General features: G+C 44.7%; 1 protein-coding gene across 7 annotated transcripts in view; it reads left to right on the top strand.

The window, feature by feature from the left end:
• The window catches only part of ATXN2 (ataxin 2), a 401010-nt gene that overhangs the window by 54556 nt on the left and 322917 nt on the right, over positions 1–23537 (top strand). For all 7 annotated transcript variants that reach the window (XM_030217312.1, XM_030217315.1, XM_030217310.1 and 4 more), the window contains exon 3: positions 1585–1644. In XM_030217312.1, the coding sequence (XP_030073172.1) occupies positions 1585–1644 (60 nt within the window). The remainder of the gene's footprint in view (positions 1–1584; positions 1645–23537) is intronic.

The raw sequence follows: 23537 nt of genomic DNA on the forward strand, positions 1-23537 counted from the left end.
TCTCCATATGCTTAAGGAAACAGGCTAGTTCAGCAAATTACTTTGAACTTTAAACTGGCTTCCAGCTAGAAAGGAGTTGGTGCCAACTGGATATTATAAAAGTTGTCTTTTAAGTATTAACTGATATAAACTGTCTCTATTTAACTTTGCACTTTATGGCAAACTTGAGCCCTTTGTAGAGTTTTAAGAAAATATGATAATGAGGCACATACAGTTAGGGTAAAATCTGTGCCTATGGGCATGATTCATATGTAATAATTATTGGTTGCAATCCCTGGTTGATTACATTTTTGGATAAATATATTTGACTGAACTATTGGTATGTGTGAAATTTAACATTAAGGGCCCTGTTTACAGAGGTACGCTAGTGTTTTTAGCTTACACTAACCGTGTAGATACCCATAATATTCCTGTGGGCGTCTACACGGTTAGCGCGTGCTAAAAACACTAGCACACCTTTGTAAACAGGACCCTAAATATGTTCCATTTTGGTAATAAAGTAGATTTCCTATTAAAGCATTTATTTCTGACATAGCCTCTTATGTTAAGTCCTGAAAAAATTCCTGAGCCATATAAATGACCAAATAAATGGGAGATATTTGTCTTACAATATTTGTTTTTATGCTGTGTTGATTTGAGGAATGTTGAACTCTGTCCTGAGTGGATTTACTTGTGGGGAGGAGGAAACATAAGCGAAACTGAGGCACCAGCTGAAAAGTTTTGAAGTTAGGAAATCTAATTTTTTGCTTCATTTTTGTTTCTTTTTTATCCCTCTGTTCTTTCTTTTCAGTATATATTTAATTTTTTTTGTTCCACTCCTACCCTGCCACTCCTGCCCTTTAGCTTCCCTTCCTTTAAGTACTTTCCCTTCTCCTCTCTTTTTGCTAACAGATACTCCCCCTTGTCCCCTCAGTTCCAGTGTAACCTTCTGCTCTCATTTGTTCCTTCTTGTAAGGGCCTAGCAACATAGGACAACTCTGGACTATAACATTTTGGATTTGGATTTTAGGTTAATTATTCACTTTTCCAAATCTGGTTACAAGATGTTACATTTCATGTACTGAAGTTATTTCACTGTCCAGGGGCTTAAGTCTAAGTTGTACCTGAGGCCATGGAGGATGAAGTGAGCTGCCCAAGGTCACAAAGAGCTTTACTGGGAACAGAAGAGTTTTACCCCTAGGCTATCCTGGTTCTCAGTCCACTGCTGTAACTAGTGGGCTGCCATTTTACACTTTGACCAAGGCCCCACTGTAGCAATTTCTTGGCTTGTACTCTGCTGGCAGGCTTGACTCCAGGCAGCAGATTTTCAGGCTTGACTCCAGGCAGCAGATTTTCAACCAAGTCCCTAGTTCAAGCATTGGCAGCAGCCTTTCAGTTCATTTCCTGCTGCTGACTTTGGCATCTCCTTGAACTGGACCCAGCCATATCAGCAAATGCCTGATTCTCAGTTGTAGGTACCTGGGTGACTTGGCACCTAATATTTCTTCAGCCCTGCTCTTTGACATAGTTTTATGTACATGTGAATTATAGTAGGCCTAAGTTCTTGCTATTTGTAGTTTGATTGGTTTGTTTTTTTCCCTTCAGATATCGTTTGATGGAATCTATGCAAACATGAGAATGGTTCACATACTTACATCCGTTGTTGTAAGTTTTCAATATTTATCTTTTGTATTCAGTATTTTTAATTAGCTTCCTGCCATTTTGTCTTGTATTTTATGGATTGTAAGATATGTCTATATACATAACTATTTTTCATTATCTGGAATTTTTAACTTTTATATTCATTTTTTGTCATGGTAGATTCCTCTTATTTCTTTATTCTTTTAGCAAAGTGGTGGTTGATCCAGGCCTTGGGACACATCTAGCTAGTCAGGTTTTCAGGATACCCAGAATCAATATGCCATGAGAGATTTGCATACAGTGGAGGTAGTGTATGCACATTTTTATGTATATCTATTATAGACATCCTGAAAAGCCTGACTGTTGGCTAAAGGACCAAGTTGAGAATCCCTGTTTTTAGATCATTTGGATCTGGGATTGAAAGCCTGTATGATGAACCTTCTTTTACAATTCTGTGGCATTTTACCTTATTTTCTTATTCCTCTCCACTCCTTAGATTTGTAATATGGAGATGGCACTCAACCATGGGGTTACACAATCATGCTCCCATCAGAATTGCAATCATGATTCTTGAGTCTTGCTCAGTAGATGTCGCTGTTAAATGATTGCTGACACATGTTCTCCTCCCCAGCCCAGATCTTTCCACTTTTTCCTGCCCTGGTGGTGGTGGTGGGGGGTGTCACAATCATTCTTCCCTAAGAATTGCAGTCATGATTCCTGAGTCTGATCAGTAGGTATCACTGTTAAATGTTGGCTGATGCATGCTCTGCCCTGGGAGTTATTAAAAGCCATCTCCTCAGCATCCCTAGCCAACCCAGAAAGCAGAGGACTACAAAAGTACATTTTAGTAGGAAGTAATCTGCCAGCCCTTAGATTAAAAGTTATGTTATGCAAACGATTTGTGTCCTTTCAAATCCCTAATCAATCAGGTTCAAAGCGAGTAACAGTGTTATCAAATCTATAATCTTAAATTTGTTAGCGTCAGCAGCAGATGAATCCATAGACCTGTGGGTTGTGTCCGTTTATCTACAGGTGGAGATAGAGAGCGTTGATTTGCCCTGTGCATATAGGACGTGACGCTGTCTGGAATCAGTGTTCTCTATCTCCAGCAGGCGGACGGACGTGTTCACAGGCTCCTGGCTTCTTTTGTAGCGGCTCTTGTTCTAGTTTGCCTAATTCAGTAGAGCTGGAGGTGTTCTGGCAGAATGTTGCCAGCTTTAAGGGGGTACATCCGGTCACCCCAGGTTCCCCCCCCTCCTCTCCCTAAATTTTTTTCTGCCAGCCCTGCCTTCCTCACTGTTCTGCTTCTAGTTATTTTAAATCATTTTTATTGATGAACTTCAGAACATAAAGACTAATTATAATACTGGCAATATTAGAACAAAGATCATCAAAAAACTTTTGTTTAAACATGGACAACTCCCATTATCACCCCACCATTCACCCTCCCTTCCCAAACTTCCTATTTCTCCTCCCCGCCAGGTATTCAACTTTTTGTTAATGACAGTAACAAAAGGTGTATATATAGAGCGCGTACAACAGAAAAACACAGAAAATTATCAGCAGCCCAATAAATTGACTAAACAACAAAGAAATAATATGCAGATATCCTATAAAGGCATACAACCCATGAGGCCACTGACTTATACAGATGTCCGACTGGGGGAGCAACAAAACCCCTAAATTAACATTGTTACAACACTACTAATTCAAGGATCCCAACTGCCCTCTCTCTCACCCCCCTCATTCCACCCCAAGCCTTAAAAAAAAAAAATAAAGAAAAATGGGTGTGCAGGTAAACACCCAATAATAATCCAATAATAATCCAATAATAACCCAATAATAATCCAATAATAACCACACCTTGCTGTGTGTTACATGCATGTTCCCGGACTCTCATAGTGTGTTTACCACTAGGCCTCACCCCCGGGTATGCAAAGAGTGTATATGTTTCCCCCAAATAAAAAGGAAACGTTTCCACCCTTTAGGAGACAGACGTGCACTCCGGCACTCAAACAACATGAGCCCATGAAATTTGTTAATGCCAGTGCCAATAGTCTGGTGGGGAGTCACTAGTCCAGAGACTTAAAATACCTATCATACATGCCTTGCGAATCAGTTCTTGAGCAGGTCTACTCTGCAATGCAAAGAGTTCATACTTGTCCAAAAGAGCTCCAAGGGGATAAGGGGAATCCGTGAGCCCAATAAAAGTTCTAAATATTGAAAAATTGCCCTCCAAAAAGCTTGCACTAAAAAACAATCCCAGAGGGAATGGAAAAAAGAGCCCTGGGTGCGCTGACATTTTCCACACAAAGGTGTATCAACACTTCCTATTTTAAAGACTTGAACCTTTGTGAAATATGCCTATGTAAAATACGAAACTGGCAGTCCTGTAGGTCTGCATTGACAGCCAACGTGGGGATCCGGGAAGTCAGGGCATCAAAGTCCAAAGAAAGAGTAGGCCTGTCCAAATCTTGTGCCCACCGCAGCCGAATGACCTCCTTGTCCTTCAACGTGCCAAGGGTAATGAGCCTTATGAAGGCCCGAGACTGAAAGCCTGTCACCTATTACCAACCGGAAAAATTGTCTCAAACGATGGCTGTGCCTAGATACTCAAGGAGCCAACATAATGTGATATTTGGTTATATGCGTAGGAGTTATTTATCTCTATGCCGATACCTAAAGCTCCTAAGCTCAGCATTGAACCTCCATCTGTCAGGACATGCTCAACCGGGTGATATCCATACGCTCCCAAATTCAAAAAGTGCCATTTTCATTACCAGGCGTAAATAGCAGATTCCCCCAGATTGGAAGCAAGTCTGATGTGGATGGGTCTATTTCCCACAACCTAGTCATATCTTTCTAAAGCATCCGTAGGGGACTCAATACCAAACTACTCCTAAAGGACACAGGAACTCTGGACTGCAGGCAGCAGAAAATAAAAATAACAGGGAGCAAAATAATTAAGTTCTAATTGTTGTGAAGAATAATCCTGTCTATCTAAAAACCAATCTCCCAAATGGCAAAGGAGACAAGCTTGATTATAACGCCGGAGGTCAGGCAAACCCAGACCCCCCCCCTCCAAGAACCCAACATAGATGACAGTGAAAGTTTAGATTTTTTTTACCTCCCCAACAAAAGTGCCCCAGCAGTCTATAAAGCAGCTTCCATAGTGTCCCACAGATCAGTCCAGAGACTTGTGGGTTATTTCCCTCCACCAGCAGGTGGAGATAGAGAGAACTTCAGAGGTTTACTATATGTGGTCATGTGCAGTCACCTTAACGTCAGTATTCTATCTAGCAGGTGGATGGTCATATCTGTGCAGCTCTGGATTGATTGGCTCCTGGCCTGGTCCCCTGAGTGTAGTCGAGCTTCTGGGGTCTGAGGTGTCCCGGTCTTGGGACTTGGGTGCACACCTGGTGGTGCCAGGTCCCTCCCTTCCTCCCCCTTCAACCCCTCCTCTCTGCCTGACTGGGGTTTGTGGTTCTCACTCTCCTGACTTTAAAAGGAGTCTGAGGTTTCTTTTGCTCCGGCGTCCTCTGCTGCCTTAAAAAAAAAAATGCCATTTTAGTACTGTTTAAAAAAAAAAAAAAAAAATCTGTCTGATTTGTCCAGTGTGGCAAGCTTATGTCGGTTTGCAGTACCTGCTGAATGGTGTGAGGACCGACTTGGCATGCGACAGCGATTCGCGAGGGGGTGAGTAGTCATTATCCTATGCACCAGTGGGGCAGAGCAAAAGCGGCTGCCAGTGTGGGAGCCACTGAGCTGCTGCAGTTTCCCATCCTGGAGATCCACTGTACAGCCTAACTCCGTGGAGCGGTGTGCTCCTTCCCGGCTCGTTTTTGCAGGCACAGGGCAGTTGTTTTCTTGGGCGTGCGTGCGCGCTTGAGGGCACCATCTTTCTTGCCGCGCCACATGGCAATGCAAAAGCACTGGCGCTCCCCTGGGGCCTGATTTGCTTGCGATTCAGGCAGTTTTATGTGTAGGCTTTTCAGAAATGTGACTGTGGAACTGGTGTGGACCACTCCCAATTTCTTCATATTTGATATTTAAGGGCTTCTAAGAAAGGAGACCTGGGGAGATTTGCAGACTCCTGTGGGAGTCCTCGGGTCTCTCACAGCTTCGAGTCTCCAACAGCTTTCCAGGGGTGAGGTCGAGACCCATTAGACCCCTGCAGCTGTTCTGTGGCAGCAAGAGCCTTAAGCTGCAGCTTGTGGAAAGTACTGACTATCTGAAAGTCTTCAGGTAGAGATGCCTGTGCTTCACTAGGTGATTTACACTAAGAATATTTCTGGACCCTCCTTGAGGTTCAGGGTGTTTGTACATCATTAATGGAAGGGAGAAAGGGATCAGGATTAGGGATCCTACTCTAGGTTTTTCTCACTTTCCCTCTTCCCCTTTCTCAGAGCATGGCAGTACAGTTTGTTTAGTTAGGCAGGCTTAGGGCTGTTGACTCCATGTTTCTATGAGAAATGTTACATTTTGAGGCTAGTGCAGGCCTCTCAGGTTTCTCTCGGTTTCCATGGTAATCCTGCACCCTCTGTGCTGCCCTGGTGCCATTTGCTCTGTGTGTACTGTTTACATCAAACTAGTTTTATTCAGGAAGGTGGCTGGCCCTTCAGCTTGAAGGTTCAGGTTCAAGGCTGGTTTTATTCATCCTATTAGAAACTGTGGGCTGAGCTAGGTTTCCAATGGGGCATATTTTATTTCATTCTGTCTTACTGCTTGCCTGGCCAAGCAGTTCTTGCATGACTGGAACAGTTATGAGAACTCTACTGTACTAAAGATTTCCCTTCTCTCTCTCTCTCTGCACACTGATACTGGCCACACCTTTGCAAACTAGCCTCAGCTACCCCAGTATCTGCAGCGTACCCGGTACCTCTGATTGCTTCTATGGTATTTTTGGCATCTTTTCATGGTATGGGGTACCTACATTTCATGAGGAGTGTTCCAGGAGCTACTTCAGTGTAGAGGTAGCTTGCTATCTGTAGTGCGCAGTGGTGCAACAGCCATATTCTGCTACGCCATCTGTCTCTGGTTCTCATCCGCACTTGTTAGCTCTAATGCGTAGCAGTTAAGGTGCACAGTCACACCAGCCAATTCTTGTCTCTATCTGCAAGAAGTTAGCATTGGCTTAGGCATCAGACCACTGATGTGGCTTCCAAGTCACATTTGGCAACCTGCCTTTTGGAAGTAATCTTGGGACTGGAGAAGATCTAGGGCAGTTGGGTAAAGACCTGAGGGACTTCCAAGTTTCGGAGATTGCCAGGGGATGAATTTAAGGATGATTTTTAATCCGCTTGGTTTTGTCATAGGTTTTGTGGGGCCAGGAAAACCCTTTCAGGGTTTCCACTTCCACAATCCACCTGGCTGCTGGTAGAATGAGCTCTTTTTCAACTCCAAGTCAACCTATGCCTACTGCATCTTCCAATGATGGAGTCTCAGTTCACTCCTCAGGCAGGACTCCTGTACTGATTTCAGGAGGAGTGAACCAAGATTGCCTCAGCTCAAATGTGTCTTAGTTTTTCTATCGCACAGTTATAACCTGGACTTCACTACAGATTTTTCTTGGAGTCTACATGCAAGCTCAAACACTTTAAGGCAGTTCTTGCCACCTTGCCAACGTTTGTTCCTTTAGGCACAGTTGAGTCTATCCCCAGTTGCAGTTGGGGAAGTTGTTCCCTTTGCTTTGTAGTTCCAACCAGGGAGCTTCCTTCCAGCTGAGTTTGGACATCATAAGAGTCTAGGGTGTTTATGGTTCTACTTTTCACAGTGGGAATCTTGCAGTGTGTAATAGTTCTGTCTGGTGGGGAGAGTTTCTAGCCTCCCTGGACCTCAAGGAAACTTGCATTCATACTTTCATATTCCCAGTTTTTCTTGCTGCAGAGGGATCTTAGCAATTTATGACCATGTCATTCAGCCTTTCCATGTTGCCAAGGACATGTTTGCAAGGTCATGGTGGTAGTGGCAGCTTTCTTTCGTGAGGATGGATTGCAGGTTCATCCATACCTCGTGACTGGCTGATTTGCGGCTCTCGCTATCAAGAGACTCTGCAGACTTCATCCAAGATACCTACTCGTCTTCCGTCCTTAGGATTGGTAATCAGTGTCACCAAGACTCAGTTGTTTCCCTCACAAATCTTGGCTTTTCGAGGAGTTCTGTTCCATATAGGTTTGGGAAATCCTTTCTCTCTTTTGCTCCTCAGCAACAGATGCCAACCCAAGTCAGGTTTTACTTTTCCTACCAGGTCCAGGATATGGGAATACGTTCAAGTTATGGGCACAAGGTTCTCTTTCTTGGACATTCCCCCATGGGCCTGAGTCCGTATCAGACCACTTCAGGGGTTCGTTCTCTGCTTTGGTCCCCATCTCTATGTTTCCCTTCAAGCCAACTTAGTCTCAATGTGTGATTTCTGCTGATATTTCAGTTCTCTCTCCCTGGAGGTGGCTATCTGCAGCTGCTAGGGTGTGCCGTGGGCTTCCAGAAGGCAGTCGACCGCCTCCTCGCTTGCCAGATGTAGAGTCGAGGCTGGCTTAATTGCCAGTTTTCTTCTATGATTTGTTTCGGGCATCAAACAGACGTTTTTGGCGGTCACAACCTGTCATTTGATGTGGTTGCGCTGCTGGGTGGTGATTACAGCTTCTAATGATGGCTGGTTCAGCTCACTTTTCAAGGCAACTATTGTTTGAGGACTCCATGAAGTTGGTGAAAGACCTGGGTGACTTATAGATCCATTGTCTTCCTGAGGACATGTCTACAAGTTCTTTTCGGTCGGGTCAGGCTCGCCCTTATCTTTACGACACCAGGGCTATCGTCCTGGGCAGCCTAGTTTTCTTTAGCAATCCAGTTCATGCAGGTTCTCAGAACTCCTGACTTCATCCGTTTGAGGTCCTGTCTTTTATGCATACGGTGGTTTCTGCCTTCCATCCCATTCTGCCCTTTTCTCTTCCCTATATTATGTGGAAGTGACCAGCAAGTTCCGTTAGTCAACTCTTTGCTTCTTGCTTTGCTCGGGACCATAGGAAGGTACGATAGGAAGGCTCGCCAATTTTAGATTGGCAGATGTGGGCATAGCGGTTTTGATGTCAGGAGGAGCAGACCTTTTGTAGAATAGGCATCAGTGTGATAAGTGCCATTTTATTCAAAATCCTTTTAGGGGAGCAGCTGCCTGGGATGACCCACTGAGCAGAAGTGACTTCCTACATAGCCTTATGCACTGCTAAAGACTGTAGCGGTCTTCTAGTGCTCACCCTCAAGATTAGCAGTTGTAGTGGTGGCAGGATCAGAAGCAGACATATTCAGAACCTGGAGACCCCTAGGTATTTAGGAAGGTGGTGACTCCTTACAAAACACCCATACTGTGGTAGGTTCTTCAGATTCCTGACCTGCTGAGTAGAAATGCCTCCCGGCATACCCTCATGTTGTCCTCTGGTTGGTCACAAGAAAGGGGATCTGGTTTCAAGAGCCGCAGTGGCCGTTGGCTGAGAGAGGCAATTTCTTCAGCTGGCCTCTGTATGGGACACTCTCTCCCATTGCGGGTGGCAATGCTTTCTTCCAGAGTGCAGTTGACTTCCTTTTCCGTGTCCCGTCTCGCTTCCGTGGCTGCCCTTTGCAGTTAGGCCACTTGTTCCTCTGTCCTGCCATGGATGGCTTTTGTACAGATCACCCACTTGATCTGCTGTCCTTCCCTTGTCAGGCTTTGCAGGCTTGGCATGGCAGTGCTAGGCATTCCAGATTTGACGTGGCAGCGCATGTAACCGCGGCCTGTGGATCATTGCTCCAGTCTGCTGAGGTTGTAGTACCCCGCCCTACTTGAGGACTGCTTTGGTACATCCCACAAGTCTCTGGATTGATCTGTGGGACGCTATGGAAGGTAAAATTAGTTCTTACCTGATAATTTTCTTTCCATTAGTCCCAACAGATCAATCCAGAGGCTCACCCTTTGTTGTTCTGGGTTGAGTGTTTTCTTCTAGTTGCCTCAGTTTCATCAGATTCTTTCATTTGATTTTTGGCTACAAAAAAATAAAAAATAAAAAAAAAGGCAAAACAAATCAAAACATAAAGGAAACCTTCTGTTACCCTCCCGAAGGAGCGGTTGAGGAGCTTACATGGGCTTTATGCAGGCAGGAGAGGACTTCCTCTTTCGTCTTCCACTGCTTTGGTATCGACAATACTGAAGTTAAGGTGACTGCACATAACCACATATAGTAAATCTCTGAAGTTCTCTGTATCTCCACCTGCTAGTAGAGGGACATAACCCACAAGTCTCTGGATTGATCTGTTGGGACTAATGGAAAAAAATTATCAGGTAAGAACTAATTTTACCTTAAGATCTTTCTTAAGAATATGGAGAAGCAAGAGTTGCATCATAAAAGCCATCTCAGAAACTCCACCATACAGAAGAGCTGAATCCTACCATGTAATGTGAGTGACAAAGACATCCATGTCTTCAGCCTCTCCGTTGTAGCCTTCAACAAACGGGTGACATTTTGGTGGTACAATTCAGATGTCTTCATAGAAAGCTGTATTACCTAAATAAGAGAAGGAGCCTCGTGCCCATTGAAGTGGGAATCCAGGCCCCCACTGGTTCCACAGCTCCTCCGTTGATGTCAAGGCCAGAGTCTTGGAATAATTGTTTGAAACCAGCAAAGTCACCAAATTCTTGAAATAACTCCAACAAAGCAGGCAAGGATTGCAAGGGCTTAGTAAGATGAACTAACAAGTCGTCTGCAAAAGCCGAGAGAAAGAATTCAGAATTACCTATTGAGATACCAGTGATTTCTGGATGTTGGGTAATTTCGCGAATAAGGGGATCCAAAGATAACACAAACAGAAGGGAAGACAACGGGCACCCCTGCCGAGTGCTTCTATGAATAAAAACCGGCTTGGAAAGTGCTCAGTTAACCCACACACATGCCTGCGGATCAGTGTAAAGGACCTGAACCGCATCTTCAAAGAATCCTTCCATGCTATAGTGCCGCATTACTGCAAACAAAAAGGGCCACAACATTCTGTCAAACGCTTTCTCAGCATCAAAGCTAACTAGGAGAGAGGGCAGCCGCCGCACAACTAACACCTCAAAGGAGGCCAAGATGGAACACATTTTTAGCTGCCACTTGCCCCTTCACAAAACCCGCCTGGGCCTAATCAGCTAGGTCCGGAAGCACCCGCGCCAGTCTGTTAGCCAGGATATTTGCGTATAATTTTACATCTGCATTGAGGAGAGAGAGAGGTCTATAACAGCCCGGATCCTCAGGAGCCATTTTCCTAGTGCCCGGAATAGCCCCATCCACGACCATTGAGTTAAACAAATGGAGAAGCGGAGACTTCACCTGATCATAGAATTGTTTGTAAAATTCTGTGCGATAACTATCAGGGCCTGGGGCTTTATGCATTGCACTTTGCTGCAAAGCCAGCGTTAAGTCCCCCTCTGTAAAAGGCTTATTTAAGGATACAAGTTGTCTACGTGAAAGCTTGGGTAAATCTAAATTCTGTAGATATCACTAGCCAAGACATCCTGCTCAGAGGTCGCATAGAGGGATTCATAAAACTCGGGGAAGCGATCTGCTATATCCACATCGGAGTGGTGCTTCCCACCAGCCGGGTTTCGCAATTGAAAAACCCGAGTTGGCCCTCTCCTTCCCCTAACCAGGCGGGCCAACAATGGCCCAGCCTTGTTACCATAACAAAACAATTGATATTTATTATAAAGCTGTGATTTTACCGCCCGCTGATGTAAAAGTTCATTCAATTCCCTCTGGGATGTCAGCAAAGCTACTCTCTGAGCCTCAGTAGGGGCACTTCTGTATTTAATACGCTGACATTGTATCAATTTTTCCAATCTAAGTATCTCTATCTCTAAGCTTCCGGGCTCGAGTTCTGTAGGACACGATGGCTCCCCGTAATACAGCCTTTGTTGTTTCCCAATAAAGGGCAGGTTGATGTTTGTGTATGCCATTGTGAAATTCGTAATCCTCCCATTGCTGCAATAAAAACGCTTGAAATTTTTGGTCTCCATAAAACTCCAGCGGGTATTGCCAGTGATAATTGCCCCCAGCCTCCAGCTTCATTTCCAGCTGAAACCAAATCAGAGCATGGTCCGATTACCTCATAAGGACCAATCTCTGCCTCAGGAATATAGGGAAACAGGGTGCTAGAGGCAAAGAAATAGTCTTTACGAGATTGGGAAGCATGGGCCCGAGAAAGATGGGTATAATCTCTATCCATGGGGTGCAAAATGTACCACATATCTATGAGATCCAATGCATTGCAGAGCAGAGACAAGGCTCTAGGATATTTCCCATAGTGCTGACCACTCGACGTAGACTTGTCCAAACTTAGATCAAACACCAGGTTAAAATCCCCTCCCAGTATTACATTCCCAGCCCAATAAGGAGTCAAAAGAGCAATTCATGTTCTATCAAAAGCATTAGGGGTATAAACATTACAAAGCTTTGCCATCTCAGTGGTTGCCAAAATATACCTCCCCTGGGGATCTCGCACTGTTGATTTTTATCTGCACATTTAAATCTTTGCAAAAGAGAATCATCACATCTGCCTTACGATGGTCTGCAGGAGCATCTACCAGACCTCCCCACCCACTGTCTCTGAAATTCTTCATGCTTTGCTGAAGATAAATGGGTCTCCTGCACAGAAACAATATCTGCCTTCTGATGTTGCAAAGCCTGTAGCACCTTGGTTCTCTTATTTGATGAGGAAACCCCTCCCAAATTCCAAGAAACTAATTTAAGTAACCCCAGTGTACCAGTAATTAAACTGTCTGACCAAAAAGAACACAAAAGAAAGGAACACAAGGGAACACCCCCCCCTCTTTCCATGGGTGCCCCCCAATTCCAACAGCAAGAATAGGGAGCCAGAGAAATTGTATCGTGTTTCAGCCAATCAATAGGAATGAGCAGGAGCCTGAGGAATAACAATGCCACACAACCAATAACCAAAGCACCCCCACACATACACCACACTTCTCACTCCACCTTACCCTCCCTTCCCCTCCCAAAGAACTACACAAGCCCCTTTCCAGGACTAGATCACGGTGAGCTCCCCCCCCCCCCCACACCCCTCAGCAAAAAGAAAAATATATATACACCATTTCAAAGGGCCACATATAGTCCACAATGATAGTCACGCTCAGCAATGTTCCCAAGACTTCTTCACAGACGTCAAGCTAAACATCAAAGCTCTGCCGATAAAGTCAAGTAGGTAGTGCAGGCTGGGTCACACATTGAGCAAATTGTAGAGCCTCGGATGCCAAAGTTTAAAAAGCTTTGAAGTAAGTATACATAGGAAATCAAATATGTTAGCGTTTAACTTTAAAAGAGGAGACTATGATAAAATGAGAAGAATGGTCAAAAATTTACATCCGGCTTGGATACTGTTCAAAAACACCATCCTGGAAGCCCAGGCCAAATATATTCCGCGTATTACAAAAGGAGGACGGAAGACCAAACGGCAGCCGGCATGGTTAAAAAGTGAGGTGAAGGAAGCTAATAGAGCTAAAAGAAAATCCTTCAGAAAATGGAAGAAGGAACCGACTGAAAATAATAAGAAATGGCTTAAGGAATGTCAAGTCAAATGCAAAGCATTGATAAGGAAAGCTAAGAGGGACTTCGAAAAAAAGATTGCGTTGGAGGCAAAAACACATAATAAAATTTTTTTTAGGTTTATTAAAAGCAGAAAGCCGGCAAAAGAATCGGTTGGACCGCTAGATGACCAAGGAGTAAAAGGGGCGATCAGGGAAGACAAAGCCGTAGCGGAGAGATTAAATGAATTCTTTGCTTCGGTCTTCACCGAGGAAGATTTGGGTGGGATACCAGTGCTGGAAATGGTATTTGAAGCTGACGAGTCAAAGAAACTGAATGAATTCTATATAAACCGGGAGGATGTAATGGGGCAGTTCTACAAACTGAAGAGTAGCAAATCTCCTGGACCGGATGGTTTTCATCCCAGAGTACTGATAGAACTGAAAAATGAGCTTGCGGAGCTATTATTAGAAATATGTAATTTATCCTTAAAATCGAGCGTGGTACCGGAAGATTGGAGGGTGGCCAATGTAACGCTGATTTTTAAAAAAGGTTCCAGAGGAGATCCGGGAAAGTTTAGCCCGGTGAGTCTGATGTCAGTGCCGGGCAAGATGGTAAAGACTATTATTAAGAACAAAATTACAGAGCATATTCAAAAGCATGGATTAATGAGACAAAGTCAACATGGATTTAGTGAAGGGAAATCTTGCCTCACCAATCTACTCCATTTCTTTGAAGGGGTGAACAAACATGTGGATAAAGGGGAGCCGGTTGATATTGTGAATCTGGATTTTCACAAGGCGTTTGACAAAGTACCTCATGAAAGACTCCAGAGGAAATTGGAAAGTCATGGGATAGGAGGTAGTGTCCTATTGCAGATTAAAAACTGGTTAAAAGAAAATAGAGAGTAGGGTTAAATGGTCAGTATTCTCAATGGAGAAGGGTAGGTAGTGGGGTTCCCATTGTTGGGACTATTGCTTTTTAACATATTTATCTAGAGATGGGAGTAACTAGTGAGGTAATTAAATTTGTTAATGACACAAAGTTATTCAAAGTCGTTAAATCACAGGAGGATTGTGAAAAATTACAAGCGTCTAAATGGCAAATGACGTTTAATGTGAGCAAGTGCAAAGTGATGCATGTGGGAAAGGGGAACCTGAATTATAGCTACGTCATGCAAGGTTCCACGTTAGGAGTCACGGACCAAGAAAGGGATCTAGGTGTCGTCGTCGATGATATGTTGAAACCTTCTGCTCAGTGTGCTGCTGCGGCTAAGAAAGCAAATAGAATGTTAGGTATTATTAAGAAAGGAATGCAAAACAAAAATGATGATGTTATAATGCCTTTGTATCGCTCCATGGTGCGACTGCACCTCGAATATTGTGTTCAATTCTGGTCGCCGCATCTCAAAAAAGATATAGTGGAATTAGAAAAGGTGCAGAGAAGGACGACGAAAATGATAAAGGGGATGGGACGACTTCCCTATGAGGAAAGGCTAAAACAGCTAGGGCTCTTCAGCTTGGAGAAAAGGCGGCTGAGGGGAGATATGATAGAGGTCTATAAAATAATGAGTGGAGTTGAACGGGTAGATGTGAAGCGTCTGTTCACGCTTTCCAAAAATACTAGGACTAGGGGGCATGCGATGAAGCTACAATGTAGTAAATTTAAAATGAATCGGAGAAAATTTTTCTTCACTCAATGTGTAATTAAAATCTGGAATTCGTTGCCAGAGAATGTGGTAAAGGCGGTTAGCTTAGGGGAGTTTAAAAAAGGTTTGGACAGCTTCCTAAAGGAAAAGTCCATAGACCATTATTAAATTGACTTGGGGAAAATCCACTATTTCTGGGCAAGCAGTATAAAATGTTTTGTACATTTTTGGGATCTTACCAGGTTTTTGTGACCTGGATTGGCCACTGTTGGAAACAGGATGCTGGGCTCGATGGACCTTTGGTATGACAATACTTATGTACTTCCGTCATAGAGAATCCATAACTGGGCTGGGTAGAGCAATGTAGACTGTATCTTTTTAGTATAAAGCAGTTCAAGCATCCCTGAACTCCTTGCGACGTGCTGATACAGCCGCCAAAAGATCTTGGAAACAAAGAATAGGATGATTATCATATTACAAAAGTCATTTGCGGCGCAAAGCCCGGAAAATATCCTGCTTGTGAGCAAAGTTTAGTAATTTAAAGATGGCAGTCCTCGGAAGGGGATCCTAAGGTCTTACCAGCCCCAGGTGATGAGCATGCTCTATGCGCAGTGGGCCTGTAGTAAATTGCAATTTTAAGGCCTTAGGAAGCCATCCCTCCAGAAAATTACGAAGTTCCAGTTCCTTGATAGTATCCAGGAGCTGAATCATCCGGACATTACTCCGGCGTGCCTGGTTTTCCAAATCCTCTAACTTTGTCTCCAAAAGTTCAAGTTTCCATTGCATATCCTGCTGTCGCGTATCTTGCTGCTGAAGCTGATCATCCACGTCCAAGAGACGCTGTTAAGTAGATATTCCCAAGTTTACCATCGATCTTTTCAAGTTTGTCAGTAATCTTCTGTAGCTTAGTGTCCACTGAGGATTCTAGCATGAGTGATACTTCTGCCGCGATTTCTGCGGCCCACGCGGACTGATTGATTTCGGGCTCGAGGAGTCCCCATCCGCCATCTTGGATTCCCCTGTACGGCATCGAACTCCATCTCTCCTCGGCTGTTTAGAGGACATCGCTGGCCCACTGCCGAAAACCAACTCTCTCAACCACTAGCGAAAACCTTTAGCAAGAGAAATTGTAAGTAACTTAAAATAAAAATGCTGAGGTGGTGCGGGGGCCGATGTTAAGCGAGAGGACCCAGGAGCTCAGCTCAGCGACATCCACTCTCTAGCCCAGCATCACGTGATCCTTCTGCCTCTAGTTTAAAAAAAAAAAAAAAATTAAAAAAAAAAAAAATATATATATATATATATACAGTGGTGGAAATAAGTATTTGATCCCTTGCTGATTTTGTAAGTTTGCCCACTGACAAAGACATGAGCAGCCCATAATTGAAGGGTAGGTTATTGGTAACAGTGAGAGATAGCACATCACAAATTAAATCCGGAAAATCACATTGTGGAAAGTATATGAATTTATTTGCATTCTGCAGAGGGAAATAAGTATTTAATCCCTCTGGCAAACAAGACCTAATACTTGGTGGCAAAACCCTTGTTGGCAAGCACAGCGGTCAGACGTCTTCTGTAGTTGATGATGAGGTTTGCACACATGTCAGGAGGAATTTTGGTCCACTCCTCTTTGCAGATCATCTCTAAATCATTAAGAGTTCTGGGCTGTCGCTTGGCAACTCGCAGCTTCAGCTCCCTCCATAAGTTTTCAATGGGATTAAGGTCTGGTGACTGGCTAGGCCACTCCATGACCCTAATGTGCTTCTTCCTGAGCCACTCCTTTGTTGCCTTGGCTGTATGTTTTGGGTCATTGTCGTGCTGGAAGACCCAGCCACGACCCATTTTTAAGGCCCTGGCGGAGGGAAGGAGGTTGTCACTCAGAATTGTACGGTACATGGCCCCATCCATTCTCCCATTGATGCGGTGAAGTAGTCCTGTGCCCTTAGCAGAGAAACACCCCCAAAACATAACATTTCCACCTCCATACTTGACAGTGGGGACGGTGTTCTTTGGGTCATAGGCAGCATTTCTCTTCCTCCAAACACGGCGAGTTGAGTTCATGCCAAAGAGCTCAATTTTTGTCTCATCTGACCACAGCACCTTCTCCCAATCACTCTCGGCATCATCCAGGTGTCCACTGGCAAACTTCAGACGGGCCGTCACATGTGCCTTCCGGAGCAGGGGGACCTTGCGGGCACTGCAGGATTGCAATCCGTTATGTCGTAATGTGTTACCAATGGTTTTCGTGGTGACAGTGGTCCCAGCTGCCTTGAGATCATTGACAAGTTCCCCCCTTGTAGTTGTAGGCTGATTTCTAACCTTCCTCATGATCAAGGATACCCCACGAGGTGAGATTTTGCGTGGAGCCCCAGATCTTTGTCGATTGACAGTCATTTTGTACTTCTTCCATTTTCTTACTATGGCACCAACAGTTGTCTCCTTCTCGCCCAGCGTCTTACTGATGGTTTTGTAGCCCATTCCAGCCTTGTGCAGGTGTATGATCTTGTCCCTGACATCCTTAGACAGCTCCTTGCTCTTGGCCATTTTGTAGAGGTTAGAGTCTGACTGATTCACTGAGTCTGTGGACAGGTGTCTTTCATACAGGTGACCATTGCCGACAGCTGTCTGTCATGCAGGTAACGAGTTGATTTGGAGCATCTACCTGGTCTGTAGGGGCCAGATCTCTTACTGGTTGGTGGGGGATCAAATACTTATTTCCCTCTGCAGAATGCAAATAAATTCATATACTTTCCACAAAGTGATTTTCCGGATTTAATTTGTGATGTGCTATCTCTCACTGTTACCAATAACCTACCCTTCAATTATGGGCTGCTCATGTCTTTGTCAGTGGGCAAACTTACAAAATCAGCAAGGGATCAAATACTTATTTCCACCACTGTATATATATATATATATATATATATATATATATATATATATATATATATAGCTAGATAGGGCTCTTATTGGCTGTCACGAGTCAGGATTCTGACGCCACCTGCTGGAAGGAATGCACAACCCATCAGTTATCTTTCTGGGTCGGTCCGGAGGGCCAATACATATATATACATACACACACATACATACATATATATATATATATATATATATATATATATGTATATGTATGTATGTGTGTGTATGTATATATATGTATTGGCCCTCCGGACCGACCCAGAAAGATAACTGATGGGTTGTGCATTCCTTCCAGCAGGTGGCGTCAGAATCCTGACTCGTGACAGCCAATAAGAGCCCTATCTAGCTATATAGTAAGATCCAGTATTCTCAGTCTCCAGCAGGTGAAAGGTGGTGAGCCCTTCAGTCTCCTGTTCTTCTTGTTTAATATTTAACTATTTTCTTCCCCTTTTCTGTTTTAAAAATGTATATATAAATGTATATTATTTCAGCTCTATTTTCTTCTGTGAAATCGTTAAAAAGAACAGGCAAGTTTTGTTGATAACGGAGGCTGAGGCCTGCGGGGGTGTTATACTCGAGTGGCCTGGGTTCCTTCCCCCACAACTACCTCCCAACTTCTCTTCTTAGAGCAATTTACTGAAAATTTGATTATCTGTTTAGCACTAACCTCAGACCCTTCGAGGGAAGGGTGTTCTAAGGACAGGGAGAGACAACCGCATTGCTTCGCTGTGGTGAAAAAACCAAAAACAACCAACCAACCAACCACAAAAAACCCCACAAAATTGCCAAATGAGCAAAGCAGCTCAGTTTTGGGCTTCCTGCGACTTATATTGCAGCGGTAATTAGTAGTTCCTCTGCTCGTTTGGAAACTCTTTACTATTTCTTGTGGGGGGAAAAAAAAGAGGCATGCTCTAAATATAATCGCGGAGAAGTTGCGGCATTGTGTAGTATGCCAGCGCAGGGGGCTTATGGCGTCTGGCATTTGCAAATTTTATACCACCAAGGAGGTTCCAACAACTTTTTCAGAGTCGGGAACTGTATCAGGATCCGTGCTTTCGTCTCCGGTGCAAACAGCTGTTCGGTCTTTGGTTTTGGCAGGAAGCACTGCCATTTTGTAGCCATACTTCTCAGCGTCAAACCTCTCTTCTTTAGCTGCACAACAGTCCTTAGACATGTCTTTGGTACAGGGGATGTCTCAGGGGGCAGACGTTTAAGGAGGCTTTCCTCCCGAGTTGTTTTTTGCAAATGTATAAAGTGTTTTTGATGCACAAATCTGATCCTTCTACAGCGCTCTCTCCCGAGGGGTCTCTCAAACAACCTAGAGTTTCCTGTGCTGTAGACGAAGAGGCTGATATGGAGTTTGATCCTGAGATGCCTTTCCTAGAGGAAGGTCTTGGAGTAGAAGAAACAGATTTTTCTGAGGAAGCAGCTCCTGCAGATCCAGTAGCAGATTCTCTCATGCCTGGTGAAGTTCCTTCTGTTGTAAGGATTTTTCATAAGGAGGATTTGTAAGAGCTTATAGTTTTGGTCACTTCTACATTAAACTTTGACAAGGATTCAGGGGTAATTCAGGAGCATAAGGTGGATCTTTTACTCAAGGGCATTAGGAAGGCTGGTAAAACTTTTCCAGTGCTCCAAGATTTCAGGGACATCATTCAAGCACAGTGGGACGTGACAGATGCTCCTTTTCGTCTTTCTAGGTCCATGATTCGCTTATACCCAGTTCTGTATCCAGACAAGGCTCTTCTTAAGCCTCCTGTAGTTGATTATATGGTTTCTGCGGTTACTAAGTGCAATACTGTCCCTGTTGATGGTGACACAGCTCTGAAAGATATACAAGATTGGCATAGAGTCTCTTCTAAAATCTTCCTTTGATTTTTCAGTGCTGGCAGTCCAAGCAGCTGTCTGTGGTTCTTTGGTAGGTTGAGCTTGTTTTCGGTGGTCCGAGAGCATTTTAGATAGGTTTTCAGATGATTGCTCCTTAGTAGACATGGAGGTTGTCCTGCTATTATGAGGAATGGGCCAAACTGACAACAGACCAGTGGATCTTAGAGCTTGTTCGAGACGGTTACAAGCTTGAGTTTTTCTCCCCTGTCAAGAGATTTTTTTCTTGGCATCCCCGTGCACTGCTCCTCAAAAGCGACAGGCTGTTTATTCCACTCCAATGCAGCTCCTTCAACTGGGCGTTGTGGTCCTCATTCCTCAGGTGGAGTGTGGTCTAGGACGTTACTCCATCTACTTTGTGGTTCCCAGGAAAGGCGGATTCTTTCGTCCGATCCTGGACCTTCGTTGGGTGAACAAGTCTCTTTGAGTTCATCACTCTCATGGAAACTTCGCTTGATCATCGCAGTGGTTCAGCCTGGGGAATTTCTGACGGCTTTGAATCTGAAGGAGGTCTACTTACACATGCGCATCTGGCTGCATCATCAGAAGTTTCTACGCTTTGTGATTCTGGATCAGCATTTCCAATTTCAGGTCCTTCCTTTTGGCCTGACCATGGCTCTGCCCACCATTTCAAAGGTGATGGTAGTAATGGCAGCCGCATTGTGGCAGGAAGGCATTCGAGTTCATCCCTGTTTGGACGACTGACTAATTTGAGCTCCCTCGTTCCAGGGCAGTTTGTGAGCCACGTCTCCAATGGTATCCCTTCTGCAGTCCTTAGGCTGGATAATCAATGCGCCCAAGAGTCACCTCGTCCTTTCCCAGCACCTGGAATACCTTGGGGTGCTCTTCGACGTGGCACAGGGCCGGGGTTTTTTTTTGCCCCAGCGGAGACAAATCAAACTTCGGAGACAAATTTGGCTTTTACTCCGGGATCCTGCCCTCAAGTTGTGAAATTATACCCAGGTTTTGAGGTCGATGACAGCGAACCTGAAAGTGTTCTTGTGGGCTTGTGCACACATGTGACCCCTACAACAGTCCTTGTTGAGTTGTTGGTCCCATGTGTTGGAAGACTACGAGAGGCTACTGCTTTGGCAACTGTTGGCGTGCCTGCGGCTCCAATTCAGCAATTTGACGTCAAGTGTTCCTTTGTTGGCTCCTGACTAGACGTTGCTAATCACATGCCAGTCTCTCGGGATGGGGGGAGCACATTGTCTCTCTCAGTACACACAGGACCTTTGGCGTTCTGGTCCATCAGTTGATTGGAGCTTTGAGCGATTTGCAAGACACTTCTGGTCTTTCAGGATCTTCTCTGCTGGAAACTGGTTTGGGTCTTCTCGGACAACATGGCCGCAGTTTCTTATATCATCCATCAGGGGGTCACACTCGCAGTCCTCTGCTGACCAAGGAGGTGGACTTGCTCCACTGTTGGGTGAAGGATCACCTTCAGCAGTTGTCCATGGCCCACATCGCCAGGGTGGACAATATACAGGCTGACCTTCACAGCTGTAGCACTCTGGATCCAGGTGAATGGGAACTCTCGCCAGTGGTCTTTCACTTGATTGTTCGACGCTGGGGACTCCAGCCATGGACTTGATGGCGACGAGCGTCGATGCCAAGGCTCGTCGGTTCTTCAGCAGAAGAAGGGAGCGTGGCATGGAAGGGCTGGATGCTCTACATCAACCGTGGCCAGAGAAGATTCTTCTTTGTTTTCCCCCCTTTGCCATTGATCGGCAGGGTCCTACGATGGGTTCAGGTTCATCGGGCCGATTGGCCTAGACACCCATGGTTTGCAGATCTGATCAGTCTGGTGGTGGACACGATGTTCCACCTTCCTTTGACCGCGGATCTTCTGTGGCAGGGGCCAGTCCTCATGGAGGATCCGTCCCACTTTGGTTTTATGGCTTGGCTCTTGAGCGGACGAAGTTGAGTTAGGTTATTATTGTTATCACTACTCTGCTTCAAGCCAAAAAGTGATCCACCTTGGCGGCTTACACATGGCTCTGGCGCATTTTTGAGGCCTAGTGCTCTGAGGGGGCAGTTTCACTCTTTCAGACTTCATTGTTGCATATCTTAGCCTTTCTGCAGTCTGGGCTACAGAAGGGTTTAGCTGCCAGCTCACTGAGAGTACAGGTCTCTGCTCTTGCCTACTATCACGGTCACATTGCTAGTCTTCCTCTGGCTTCTCATCTAGATATAGTCTGTTCCTTAAAGGGGTCGCCTGTCTTAGGCCTCCACTTATTTGACCTTATCCGAGTTGGAGCCTGAATCTGGTTCTGTGAGTGCCTCAGGCTCCTCCCTTCAAGCCTCTTTGCTCCACCACAGTGAAAGATATCACTCTTAGTGCAGTTTTTCTGGTGGCCATTTCTTCAGCCCGCAGGATGTCAGAGCTTCAGGTGCTCTCTTGTAGAGACCCCTTCCTTTTGTTTTTCGGACGTAGGATTGACTGTTCAGACGTACCTTCGTTCCTCCCAAAGGTGGTTTCCACCTTTCATCTTAATCAGCCATTGTTTCTGCCTTCCTTTGGCGTGAATCAGTATCCGAAGGAATTTCACTGATTGTGCTGTCTGGATGTTCGCTGTACTCTGATTTGGTATTTGGAAGCTACTAACGACTTTCATCGGTTGGATCTTCTCGTGTGCTTTTCGCGGGTCCTCGCAAAGGAGAAGCTGCTTCGAAGCCCACTGTTGCTCATTGGTTATGAGAGGCTATCTCTGTGGCCTGTGTTTTGGCTGGCCGTTCCCTTTCGAAGCGGCTGAAGGCTCGTTCAATGCGTGCTTTGACGTCCTCTTGGGAGGAAACCTGAAGAATGGGGAATGTGGGAAAGATTTGTAGGGCAGCTACTTGGCCCTCCATGCACACCTTTGTCAGACATTATTGAGTAGATATTTCAGCCCAGGTGGATTCTGCTTTTAGATCTGCAGTTATTTCTTCCTGACTTCCTTCTGCCCACCCTGTTTAGATACTGCTCTGCTACATTCTACAGGTCTCTGGATTCATCTGCTGCTGACTCTAAGGAATGAAAAATTGTATTTTCTGATAAGTTTCTTTCCTTTAGTTGTAGCAGATGAATCCAGAGTCCCACCCTATTCTTTTTGTCCTGTGCTGGGTTTTGCTGCTGGGTTCCGGAGGTGGGGGTGGGGGAGTTGTCTTTTGTGTATTTCTTCTTTTTTTAAAGGTTCCATTCATTGCTGTTGTGTAAGAGGCATGTCTGTGAAGGAGTGCTTTGGCTCCCTTTCCTTTGCTTTGGTACGAGATATATTGACTTGCCAGTCATCATCATGTCCTATATGCACAGGGCAGATTGGTGCTCTCTATCTCCACTTGCTGGTAGATGGACACCAACCCACAGGTCTCTAGATTAATCTGTTGCAACTAAATGAGAGAAAATTATCAGGTAAGAACTAATTTTTGGTTAAATAACAGATACAAAAATTAACAATTGGTGCATACAAACTTGGCAAAAAAGTGTGTGTGCAGCATCTTTCTAAATTCCATATAAGTCAAAATTAGAAAATGTTCAAAGGTAAAGAATTCTAGATACTAATTGCACCATAACCAAAAAAAGACCTTTCTTTTGCAAAACTTCAAGATTTGTATTTATTTGCTTATTTTCTATTAGGTGCATTTTGCAACTGTCAGTAGCACCTGTTGTTGAGGGTCCATTTTTATCTGTCTTGCCATTTGTATAACACAGTTTAGTTCTGGCAAGTCAGGTGGGCGGGAGTGAGGCTTGAAGAATTCTCCCCATCATGTAATGTCCCTTTCCCTGTGGACAGAAGCTTACAAAATGTTAAGGCCAATCCTAAGTCCCTTGGTAGAGGTGGGGTCAGGATTGGGCTGACTGCTGGAGCCCTCAGCTCTTGATCATCTGCCAGAGGAATTTGAGCTGATGGCTCTGTGCATCTTAATAGTCTGCTTGTGCTGTTACT

Source organism: Microcaecilia unicolor, chromosome 11 (assembly GCF_901765095.1).
Source record: "Microcaecilia unicolor chromosome 11, aMicUni1.1, whole genome shotgun sequence".
In the NCBI taxonomy this organism is placed as follows: domain Eukaryota; kingdom Metazoa; phylum Chordata; class Amphibia; order Gymnophiona; family Siphonopidae; genus Microcaecilia; species Microcaecilia unicolor.